The sequence below is a fragment of the Mercenaria mercenaria genome, unplaced genomic scaffold (genome assembly GCF_021730395.1).
Source record: "Mercenaria mercenaria strain notata unplaced genomic scaffold, MADL_Memer_1 contig_1911, whole genome shotgun sequence".
Classification (NCBI taxonomy): domain Eukaryota; kingdom Metazoa; phylum Mollusca; class Bivalvia; order Venerida; family Veneridae; genus Mercenaria; species Mercenaria mercenaria.
Window position 1 is genome coordinate 40,284 of NW_026459929.1, and position 13,470 is coordinate 53,753.

At 34.3% G+C, this 13,470-nt stretch overlaps 1 protein-coding gene across 8 annotated transcripts in view; it reads left to right on the forward strand.

The window, feature by feature from the left end:
* Positions 1-13,470, forward strand: part of LOC128551988 (uncharacterized) — a 47,633-nt gene that overhangs the window by 16,008 nt on the left and 18,155 nt on the right. For all 8 annotated transcript variants that reach the window (XM_053532963.1, XM_053532966.1, XM_053532968.1 and 5 more), the window contains 5 exons: positions 3,699-4,926; positions 7,248-7,472; positions 11,092-11,295; positions 12,686-12,883; positions 13,114-13,215. In XM_053532963.1, the coding sequence (XP_053388938.1) occupies positions 3,702-4,926; positions 7,248-7,472; positions 11,092-11,295; positions 12,686-12,883; positions 13,114-13,215 (1,954 nt within the window). In that variant the 5' untranslated portion in view covers positions 3,699-3,701. The remainder of the gene's footprint in view (positions 1-3,698; positions 4,927-7,247; positions 7,473-11,091; positions 11,296-12,685; positions 12,884-13,113; positions 13,216-13,470) is intronic.

Consider the following 13,470-nt stretch of genomic DNA (forward strand, 5'->3'; position numbering starts at 1 on the left):
ACGTGATGAGTAGGCCACATCAACTCTGGTGAGCGATATAGGGGGTCATGATGGCCCTCTTACTTATGAAACCTGTCCAGAATTGGTGTCAATATGTACGTCATGTGTAAAACATGGTTATTTGGTCCATAGAATAGACAATGAGCTTAAAATCAAAGAAAAGATTTGCTATCACTCTAGAGGGCATAGCATCTGGTTGAAATGCTTGTCTCAATAAAATCATCTCAGTTGCTAGCTGGGTCAGCTTGGCATACAATATTGTTTCTAGGTAAAACAAATAATAAAATATAAACATTTAGAATGGATCTTGAACAAACTTTTGTTGTCTATTTAGTTTCTTACTAAACACAATTGTTACCTGCCATAATACAGTTTGTCATGACATACGTTCATAGTCAAATAGTTTAGATGTATCACGTAAGGCGTAAAAATGTTAACAAAAAGTTGCAAAACTGCACTTTCTGTGCTTTAAACATGGTCAGTGATGTTAAAAATCTTAATGATGCTCTAAAGGTATAACCCTCTTATTTTTATTTATTTTTGACACAAAACTAATTTCCGAAAAGTTTAGGCCTAAGCAACTGAAGGCCATGTTAATCTTTTTGATTGGACGATTGTTTAAAAAGCTTGGAGATATCTTAGTAAGAATGAAAGCAAAATTGTCATTCGAAAAGTTTTGGGGTTTTTTTTGTAAAATTTCGAGAGAAAAAGGGTCTTATTTGTCGTTGGCCAGTAATTTTCACTAAATACATTAAAATCCATCAAGTGAGATATTTAACGATATCTGCTACGTCTGGAAACTTTTGAAATTATTTATAGATGATTTGGTGTTATATATTCAGGCTTAGTGGGATGATGAAGTAAATTCAATTTGTAGTAAAACAGATTTCCGCTAAAGCCGGAGCTAGAACGTGAGGGTAAATGCAAAGTTCAATACCTTTCATTTACAAGCCGAATTGAAACGTGTCTGCCATTATTTTCTTATTTGCCTTCCATGTTCCCAAATCAGAAATTCATGAAAAAGGTACCCGCACTAATAGCCTTAGACCACAGTTATTTTACTATACGTTCTATATAGACGGTGAACAATATTTATTTTGGCTGCATTCCAACACAAAAAGGCTATAAATGGCCGCAAATAGGCAAAATATCGGCCCCATGAAAAAGGCATGTTATGCATATTCTGACATTCTCATTATGTAGAAAAAATAAACAGTTCCTCTCCATGTAAGAAATAGTTATAGTGTTGAATTTCTCAAACTGTCTTAATTTCTGTAGAATCCTTAATTATACCATCCTGAGAAACTACAACTGGTTCTACATATATTTCCAGGGACAAGTGTTAATTCAAGTGACTATTAATGCGATAGACCCAGCAACTTGTGAGAAACTGAAAGACCTGTGACCGTACAGCAACCAAAAATTGATGGAAGCAAGTTATAATATCTCAAAACAATCTGACTGAAAGCAAGTCATAATATCTCAAAACAATCTCACTTCCAAGAAAGTGTAAAATATAAAAAGTTTCCCTCACAGCAATTTCTCCATGAACACTTATACCACAATCCCTTTTCCCCAACTCTGAAAGTGTCAGAGTGTGATCAAGTCTTATATATGTAAACTGTGCCAAAATCTACAGTTTAAATAACAGATATATGACCTGCACAAACTTTTCAGAAATATGTTAACGGAAAGACGGATTTTTTAGGTGGATGTATATATGTTAACTAAAACATTTTCAGCAAATATAATGCTTACTCCAAATATTTACTCTTTTTATATGCCATTCAGTGCCAAAATTACAGCTATATAGAATGATAAATAACAGTGACTTCTTGAGTTATCTGTGAATATCAGGCCTTAGACCACAGTTATTTTTACTACATACTCTATAAAGACACTGTACAATGTCGCAATTTTGTCTGGAATCCAATCAGAACTATAAAATAGAACAAAGTCCTGTCACGATAAACTAACTGGCTGTTTTTCCACCATCTCGAACCAAATTACACACGTATGAAGAATAGTTTCTAAATACCTGCAAAAGGGAAAAACTAGGCCCTATCAAAAATCATGTTTGCATATTCTAATATTCTCATTCTATCGGATTGTACATGTATATCTACTATTGTATATTTCCTCTATTACATGACGCCATTTATTGCAGCTCTTGCACTCAAAACGTCATTAAGGTATTAGATCACTAATAGTAATGTTTACAAAATGGCCTTTGCTTGGTATATTCTGAAAGGTACCGTGTTTTGCATTATTTTGCAATTTTTAAACAACTTTTACCGTGCCGTTTTTGATAAATTTTGTATAACTTATGGTATCTCCTCAAGCTCAAGTAGAGACAAATTTCAAAGTTATGCCACTATCAAAAACGTTTGCAGAGAACTCATTTTATCATTAATTCTAATAAAAGAAACATCAAACTATTGGTAACAATTATAAAACACAAAATAAAAATGTCAATATCATTTTTTCTATTGTGCCTCAAGTAAACGGATTTAATGAGACCGAATTCATACTTTAACATTGAAAAAATAAGGTCAAAATTTAATGCTGTGTTTCTGTTTTGAATTTTGCTTACTCCATTTAAAAATAACCTTAGGGCAGACGTAAAACCTACCTAATTTTCTTCCACAATACATAATCTAAGAGTGAAAGCAAAATAGAGAACTTTCACCACGTGTTACTCAATATTTTTAAAGATGAGTAACTCTACCCCTTCTGTTTAAGTAGTAAATTCACTTTGAACACCAAGAAATCGCTTATAAGATTCTTCTTTTTCCATTTTTGTACAAGAAATCAATAATAAGTTTTGAAAGAAAGTAAAAACTTACTAGAAAAAAGGAAAATAAGGAAAATAAAATTTGGTCCCTTGAACCTACCCCCCCCCCCCCCCCCCCCCCCCTACCCCACACCAACCCCAAGAATTGCAGTAAAAGTATGTTTATGGTAGGAATTGAATACTCTTCAGAAAGGAGTTCTCTATTAGTGATCTAATACCTTAAAATTCACCACCAAACAGAGGCACTGTTTTCCGCGTAACCGCTTCCTTATAGTTATAAACAAATAACTGTAATCTTGAGCCTGTTTAGTAGATTCAGATTAATATATTTTGAATTATATTATTGGTGCACTTTCGTCTGTAAAGTTTTGAGAAAGTTTTTTTTGTGTTCTACAAGGTGTACTTGTTTTTCCCTCACATTATCTGAACAATATGTCAATATAAAGCTCACTTGAATGTTACTATACAGAATTACTAATCAATATTTTTATAAACTTCTTTTCAAATATTAATCAACTTCTAGTAATTCTTACTTTTTAAACGGTGATAAGTGACTTTAAAGACAATATGTCATTCATATATTGAGACAAAAGTAGTTACTGAGGCTGGAAAAATAATCACATTGATATTTATATTACTAGTATTTTATATAATATTATAATATTTTTATATAAATAACCTCTGCATCCCGCTTCTCACAGGTTTTTTTTTTTCTTTTTTTTTACTTTTACGCACTTGTTTGCAGAATCACAGAGACACTCACATATGTTGCTTGTATACAAAATTATCCCAATATACGTTAACATACCATATTCCTGTCCGTGTAAATGTGATTAATTGATACTCGCCAAATGTACCTTAAATTTCTATTTATTCAAACATTGAACATTCTCTTTCATTTCAGAGGATGGACGAGGGAAATAACAATGGAAGCTTTATTCCAATGGAAGAGTTACCGCGTTATAACATTAACACAGCTATATCTCTACACATTTTTGGTTTATATGTTAAATTTAACTTTAACAGACGAGGTATAAGCTTAAGCCGTAGAGAAATGCGATATGAGTTTGTTAGATACATCACATTTTACGATTCTCCTCGTAGCCTTCGAGACATTCGTGATTTCGTAAAGGCTGGATTCTACTACAGTCAAGACAGAGATATTGTCGTGTGCTACTGTTGCGGTTATTGTAGAGGAAATTGGCATATAGCAGAAGTCCCATTAGATATTCATCAAAGATTTTCACCAAACTGCATATTTTTTGATGCAAATGTTACAGTAGATATACCGTATAATTTATTTCCTGGAAGATGTGAAAGATTTTTCACTTACTCGGCAAGTGAACACAATACACAAGGACCATCTTCATTTTCAACAAGAACTGCAAGGGGAGAGGTACGCTTGCCCAGAGTGCATGGAGTGCGTCCAGTGATATTTGAGCAAGTTGAAATGCATGAACATATTCCTTTCGCCAACCTTCCTATGAGGCAGGATGTTCTTGCAACAACTTTTGGTCCAAACAATCCACTTGTTTACTTAGAAGGAGTTCAAATCAGACGAATAGATAGTATATCTACATCACAAGAATCAGAGTTCCCAACATACATGGACGTTGAACACATGTCCGCCAACCAGAGGATGATTATGTTACACAACCGTTCAGTACCAAGGGTTGACTACACAAACTATAGTGGATCAAGCGTAGCCGGCTTTCATTATTACCACAGGAATTTGAGAAACACTTTCATGGAACATGATAACGGCACTTTTGCTACAAATGGTCCTAGAGAAGAACTAGACGAGGAACATGACTATACAGTGAACACTACGCCAGAAGTCCGGCATGTGCAAGGAGTTCAAATAAATGATTCACACGAAAATGAAACGAATGAAACCGAAAGAAAAACTATTCACCAAGCTGAAACCAATCACAAATCTGAGTTTGTAATAAACGGCAGTAAAGAAAATATATCTCCAAAGATTATTCCAGCACAGTATTTAACAAAACTGGCAAATGACACATCCCGTTTACAAGTGAATATTTCCAGTAGCTGTATGCATCCTTCAAACATATCAGAACTGGAAGAAAATGTTGATGTTGAAGACGTGTTATCTGAAGCAACTACTAATGGTAAGTGTCTTTAATTTTCAGTCAGTGAATTAGTTGATTTAGAATTGAGCATGACAATATATTGATTTAACGTTAGTACGAACTTATTAGTCCCCTACTGGTTGAAAACCAGTTTCGGGGACTATAGGAATGCGCTTTTCCGTCATTCCGTCATTCTGTCATTCCGTCATTCCGTCATTCCGTCCGTCCGCAATTTCGTGTCCGGTCCATAACTCTTTTATCCATGAAGGGATTTTAATATTACTTGGCACAAATGTTCCCCATGATGAGACGACGTGTCATGTGCAAAACCCGGACCCCTAGCTTAAGGGTCAAGGTCAAAATTGGAGGTCAAATGTCAACAGGGCTTTTTTCCTGTCCGGTCCATAACTCTGCCATCCATGAAGGGATTTTAATATCACTTGGCACAATTGTACCTCATAATAACATGATGTGTCATGCACAACTTTGAGACCCCTAGCTCAAAGGTCAAGGTCACACTTAGCAGTCAAATGTTAACATGGCATGAACAGGGTCTGTTTCGTGTCCGGTCCATAACTCTTTCATCCATGAAGGGATTTTAATATTACTTGGCACAAATGTTCCCCATGATAAGACGACGTGTCATGCGCAAAACCCGTACCCCTAGCTCAAAGGTCAAGGTCACAATTTGAGGTCAAAGGTCAACAGGGCTTTTTTCCTATCCGGTCCATAATTCTCCCATCTATGAAGGGATTTTAATATCAATTGGCACAATTGTACCTCATAATAAGACGATGTGTCGTGCACAACTTTCAGACCCCTAGCTCAAAGGTCAAGGTCACACTTAGCAGTCAAATGTTAACATGGTATTGAACAGGGTCTGTTTCCTGTCCGGTCCATAACTCTGTCATTCATTAAGGGATTTCAATATTACTCAGCACAGATATTCCCCATGATAAGACAACATGTCAAGCGCAAATGCCGGAGCCCTTGCTCAAAGGTCAAGGTCACCATTGGGGGTCAAATGTCAATAGGGCTTTTTTCCTGTCCGGTCCATAACTCTGCCATCCATGAAGGGATTTTGATACTACTTAGCACAAATGTGCCTAATGATGAGGCAACATGTCATGCGCAAAACCCAGACCCCTAGCTCAAAGGTCAAGGTCACAAAACAGGATTTGAATATCAGTTGGCACAAACATTTCCCTGGATGAGACAAGATGTTGTGCCAAAGCCCCGGCTCAAGGTCTAAGGTCAAGGTCATACTTAGAGGTTAAAGGTCAAATTCAAGAATGACTTTGTCCGGAGCATTTCTTCTTCATGCATGGAGGGATTTTGATGTAACTTGGCAGAAATGTTCACCACTATGAGGCACACTTTTTTTTTAGAATTATGTCCCTTTGTTGTTAATATAAATAGATTATATTGTAACTTTTTTATTACTGGCCGTAGGGAAAAATTGAGACCACTTTTCTGTGGTACAACATGCACGGTACATCCAAATTTTAGGTGTATTTTGATCTATCTCTACCTGGTAAAGAGTTTCTTGTGGACTTATATTTTATAGATTTTTTTTTTTTTTAGGGTTAATTTCACTTTGTTGTTACTATAAATATCTTTTATGATAACTTTTTGTATAATCGGCCAAAAAAAAATCCAAATGAAAACAACTGTACGTTTTTATATATGTAAATTTTAATCCAAGTGCTTTGTTATATTATATTGTATATGTAGTATAATATTGTTTATACATCATTGACAGATATCAGTTCATTATGTTATACTGCAGAAGAGAAAATTAGGTGCCTTCCAGTAGGGGACTTTGTATTGCATGGCAATACTTCATTTACTTGTTTTACTTTACTATTTCCTTTAGAAATGTCATATATACATTTGTAAACTCATATGTACATAAAGAGTTTGTTTTGCACGATTTATCTTTAACTGGTCACGATTTGATATAATTGTTTTACTTGATAATCAATTTTTTCTCAACGGTATTGTCCGCACTGTCTTTATTTTCCTCCGTTTGAAAAATTATCTAACACTTCCATATACATTTTACGTTTTGAAACGCGATAATGCAAATATACTTACTGATAATGTTAAGGTCATTCGAGGAGCCATTTGGTACAGGTATTCATAATACATATATGTTCTGTGTATCAATAACTGGAGTTCTAGGACCACTTGAGTTTTGCGTACAAAAATAACCATCTTGATATCTTTTCCGAAAGCGATGTGACTACTTAGCTAGAGGACTCAATTTAATGACATATAAGTACTTTATGACATTAATTCATACCATAATTAAATCTATAACACTGTACGGTTTACAGATACATTCACATTTACTCTAGATTTGGACAACGAGAATAATATTCGCGACCAGAGTATTGAACAAATAGCGCCTGTAATTGACGAGATAGACATATCAGTAAGTGCCTGCAAAGAAGAACGTGCTTCCTCTGATTTGTCAACCAGTACTATATCTAGAAGGAGAGAGCTAGAAAATGTTCATAGAGTCTATCAACATTCTCGAAATTCAACCAATATGGATTTGGCTTCTGACGACCAACTCTGTGGTGAATATTTGATAATAGTTCTTAGCATTTTAAAATAATCCGTATTCAAGTATATATAAAAATATATTCAATTTCAATACAATTCAATACAGTACACGTCTGTATCATTTATGTAGTTGAAGAGTACACTATCATCCTACTGAAGAACGAATGCATATTTCATACCTACCTAGCGCGGAAGGTATACATTTGCCGAGCATACGCCAGGGATAAATATTCCTGCCTTTCCCTATGGTTGAACCTTGTCTAAAATAGCGTGCACTTAGGAGACGCCACATATAACTAGTACAATTATGACGGCATAAACTATAAAATAATGCCAGGAAATACCCAAATCTAATTGTCTTCACGATCTACTAGTATTTTGAATATGATAGGCAAGAAACATTATCTTACATGTCTGCCTGTGTGAGAGCTGTTTCCAAACCCTTGGGACAGTTTGGTTTAAAAAAAACGCTCGGATTTTCATTCCACTCTGTCCCTTGGATAGGGAAAGCCCGTCTTACACAGAAATACATGTAATATCCTTATATTGTCGATGTAAACCTAATAATCTGCATATATTTCTCCAAATACACTGTATATCACAGATTCGAACATAGTTTCTTGCAGCAGTAATATTTACATTTAAACGATTTTTTGAATTGCATAAAAGGTATCCGATCCACAAATAGGTATATTTCGATGCCTGGTGACCCCATGTTTTTAGTATCATTTGAAAGAGTTGTATATCCTGAACAAGATGTAGAAAATAAGATGACCATAAATAATATGCAAGAATCACTACAGCCATGTTTTATGCCTGCGAAATGATAAATCTTTCACTAAAATAACTGGATTTCTATTGACGTATCATTGTAGTCTATACTAAAAAGTAAAAAAGTAAAATTTAGATAACATATTTTAGTCATGTTATTTATATTTTCTTTTTCAGTAGACAATACACGTTCAAATGATACCAAAAATTATATGAGCTTACCAGGCATCAATATTTGATGTATTTTAATTGCAGTGTTATATAGAACTTGCTTATTTGTGGATCGGATACCTTAATCGAGAAATTAGTTATTTCTTTAATTCAGAACATTTAAATATCCAAAATAATATGTTGAGTTCAAAGAAACCATTTTAACTGAATCTGCGTGTGTATTTCTTCGATTTCTGCCTTTTGGAAACAAAATTTCTAACAAATGCAGGGGAATCACCTGCTACCCGAATAAACTGCTTTTTGAACTGGAGCAAGTGTGTTATCTGATAAATATCAGGTATAAAAGAAATTATTGAGCTTGTGTAATATAATCTAGATATAGGTCTGCGAAGAAACGCTTTTATATATGTATATAAGTGATTACATCTAATACTATGACAGGTAACAAAGGCTTCAATATTTGCAACGAATTTCGTAATTAATCTTAAACAGCCACAGTTCAAAAAAACATTTATGACGCACATCGCCCATTCATACCATGCAAAATGATTCTCACATTTTTGTAATGTATAAAGGTATTTCTAGCAGTCTATTAAAATTGGTCATTTTATGTTAGAATATAGCATATTGGCCATAGCTTTCTTAAACTACTACATGTACATATATTATCATCGTTCCTATATTTCTCAAAACGGAAGTTAAAAATACACCTGTGTCAGACATTCAATCACAAAATGGTCAGCCAGCAACAACTGTACACCTGGAAGAAAGTGTCCATCCGAATGCTTATCAAACCAATGAAAAACGAACAGGAGGGAACGTAACTGCAAATGTGAACAGTTACACGGATATAAATGGCAATGATGAAGGTTAATACGCCAATCATAAATTTGTAATATTGAAATCGTTAGACGTAAAGATATTCACTGTAATCTCTTTTAAAGTATATCAACATTATATATATTTTTGAGAATATGGATTTAACGTAGGCTTAGGAGATTTTGAGAGTGAGTGAGGCTGCATATATCATGCCCAATCCCTTCCAAACATCTGGGGAAAATCCTGATTTTTTCACAGAAAAAAAGCAAATACGGGTAAAAAGGCGTATTTAAGAGGGCATGTTGATGTCCTGGCAAGGATTTTATACGATTTATATGGCGTAGAACGTATTTTGGTTGTCAAACTATTTTGTGGAAGTATATGAGTACGTTTGGCTGTCCGCCCTCACCCCGTTGCTACCCTCCCCCTCCCTCCTTCGATGTTGAAATCGCTCATATGCCAGTATTTCACTTTCTATAAACCATTTTATTACCTTTTGTAAGTAATTATTATACGTTAAAGATAATTTCAAAACTAACAGTTGTAAGAGAAATACAATTTATTGAATTGTATTTCGTTTTCAGGACAAGTCAATCCTGAAATGATTCAGATGAAACCGGATCAAAAATTACATGTTAAACACCAAACTGAACAAGAAGTTTATAAAAGGGATATAAACGAATCATTAGAAAGTAAAACCACTGCAGGAAATCAGCACTATATACCACGCACTGACAATGAGTCAAAACAAGTGCATAGTAAAAAAGGTGATCTTATTATTTTCCGTGACTTTTTATTTAGAAAAAAAAACATGTATAATATAACTAAAACATGTAACAAGTGTTGAAAATAACAAATGCGTCACGTTGATGTGTAATATTCAAATAATTTTAAGTCTCACATGATACACTGCGTAATGAAAGAGTATTAATTGCGTTGAAATAAAGAGTTCATTTCTTAGTAAATTTCAGTCTATTAACGTTTTCGCACCCACTTCATGTTACTAGTAGATGTTACCAAATACTGAGAAATAAAGAATTCCTTCCCCTGTCTCGGCCATTGATCGTATATTACAATAGTTGCATGTACTATACAAATGACGCTTTTTTGATTTGGCGGGATGCTCCTATATTTGTTATATCAAGCCTGCGTTCATCATTTTCATGATGTTGACAGACGTTACTTACCGTTAATAGATTATTTTGCATTAGAATATTATGTGTCAGACACAATATGCTCTGACTGTTGGTTAAAATCATTGTAATGTTAACACTCAAAAGGTATTTAAAATGTGGGTGTGATCATTTAAAGGCATATCGCCTCATTATGCATTTTTAAATCTTTTATATAGCAGTAATGAAATACTCATAAGCAAAGCATTTGATGCAGCACTTACTTTTAAGCTGAGTCTAAAAAAAAAGTAAAATACAAAACTACATGTAGAAGTCATTAATATTTTAGAATTCCCCCCAAAAGAGAAAACTAAAATCAAATATGTTTGCTCCTGAAACGAAGGAAGGAAGAATTGTTACTTTTCCTGAAATATATTATACTTAATGTGATTGATTTTAAACAAACTTCATTATGAGTCCCTGATTTTCTAAATGTAAGCTTAAGTTTTTCAACTGACTGTTCCAAGGCGGAGCCCCACAGTGTTCCTTTGTTTGATCTTTTTGTTCTTGTGTGTTTGCTTTGTCCGTAACTTCGCTCATGCGTGCGTTTGTGTATGTGTGCTAGTGATGTGAACGTCAGGGTACTGTGGATTGCGCTTTTGAGAGGCTGCATTTTTGGAACTGGAAATTCATCATTGTCTTTATTACTTTAAATGCGTAAGTTTAACTTTGATCAATAGCATGCATATATCGTATTTAGAACAAGCTGGCTGTCACACGCTTCAAGACGAATCGGAACAAAAGTCACATGTTCATCCTTCAGCTGAACAGGAAAAACATAAAAAAGATGTTCGTGGGCGAACGGCAACTGTGGTATCGTTAGAAAACAAGAGCAATGAAAAAAATCAACATCGTTTACCATGGATGACTAATGATGCTAAACAAACAGATCCAAATAAGAAAGGTAAACACTGCTAGCGTCCGATAGATTAATTACGCTATTCTTGCTCTAGGGTATGGGCTTTAATGCAGGTTATAAAATCAAACGAGTCCGTATGATTTTGTATAAACGTATGCTTGATGTGAAACGTTGTACTCGTAACACACTTTTTTATGGAGAGACTGATAAAATTTCCTGTATCTATAGACGTTTCCTAAATTAGGTCTAGTATATGCTAGTCCTGACACATAAAATATTTGTATATAACATATAGCTTGTTTATTACTAATGCAAATGCGCAAAACGTAGTAAATTTGGTTTAAGACAATTTTGTACAAGAATGACAAGCTACTTTAAATAAGACTTCAATGGCATTTTTTAAGATCTACCGATCTGTTGGCTTTATACTATGTTTTGTCAGAAAAATCTCTTATTGCCTGTTCAAAGTTAAGAACGCATCCCCCCCCCCCCCCCCCCCCCCCCCCCCCCCCCCCACCCCAACTTGAAATAGAATATGGCCGAAAAATTCAAAGCGTACCGTTTGATAGGAAATGTTAAAGAACATAAAAAGAGGAATATCATTTTGTTATATAATGTTCACATTATGAAGATATAATATTACATACGAAGAAATATTTCTGTCCAATGCCAAATTAAATCAGAATCAATGAATGGTTAAATTCTACAATAATGTCAAATTCGAAAACTTATTAACACGCTGAAAGATACAAATTGTTTCTCGAATATTTATTCTTACTAAATACAGGAAAAAGTAATATGTTAACTGTTACAGTGAAATTAATCAACATAATGTCTGGTATTACATGACACCTTATATAAATCACCAGTCCGTAGTGTGTGCTATTGGCCGGACTATTGGTCAACTCTAAATTTTGCTGGGCTTTATTCAAAACTTGAAAAAACTAATTATGACAAATTATTACTGGTTTCATATAATAAAACAATTAATGGCTTGCGGAGCTGGGGCAATAGTTTTGGCTATTCAGTGGCAAGTCATTCAATAATTGTATACTATGTACATGCATGTTAATATACATGCATTTAATATACTTGTTTCCAACATTTTTACTAATTTGTGTAATGTTATAATTATTTACATGATGTGACCTGTCATGTTTTCGTTACTATATATATATTGTTGCTTTATTCGTGAGCAATAAATGGCTTCATTATTACAAATAAAGATATATTGACCTAATCAATCCCTTGACGTAGAGCTGTAACTGAATTGATCCATTTTATTTATCAGGCTGAAAGCATTACTACCACCCTTTGCTTTTCGATAATTGATTTTCACTCTCTTTTAATTCTACCATTTCTTTTAAATAAGAACACATTTTTTCAACTAATGTTCCGATCTTTTAATCAAAAACAGTCTTCATCACATATTTAGATGCTGTCAAAGAACAAGCGGGTGAAGATGTTCCGGCAGGAAAAGACAATGTTTTTAAAAATTGTCATTGGCTCACTCCAAATCAAAGTGTAGACGAAGGAGAAAAGAAGAATAATGTCAAATTAGACAGTGGGCCTTTAGCACATAGCAAAATATCAGAGAAAGAAGAGTCTGTTAAACCTGTTATAACTGAAAGAGGTGAGACGATAACATGCTTACAGTTGACAAGTAAAGAGATTTTTTATTAATCATTAGTAATCATTTTAGGAACAATGGTATATTTCGGCCGCTTAACAAACTTTTATTATTCTCTGTGTATCGGAAATTATATTTTTCATCAGAAATAGCTTGATAAAAACTCAAAGATATGCCAATATTTAGGATTAGTATTACAGATAATCTTAACTTTGGCTTATGTTCTTTTATAGCTCAGGCAGGACACACAGTAACTACATCTAAAACATATCTGTCAAGCTCGACTACATCAAAATTGGAACAGGAGATTAGTAATAAAATGGATAATGTAGAAGGTGAGAAACAACTTGATAAAATTGTTGCGCAAAGAGTCAATGCATTTACGCAACATGTTTTTTTTTGTTGAGATTAACGTCGCACCGACACAATTATAGGTAATATGGCGACTTTCCAACTTTGATGATGGAGGGAGGTCCCAGATGCCCCTCCGTGCATTATTTCATCGCGAACGGGCACTAGGGTAGAACCTACGACTTTCCGTAAGCCAGCTGGATGGCTTCCTCACATGAGGATTTCAACGCCCCGAATGA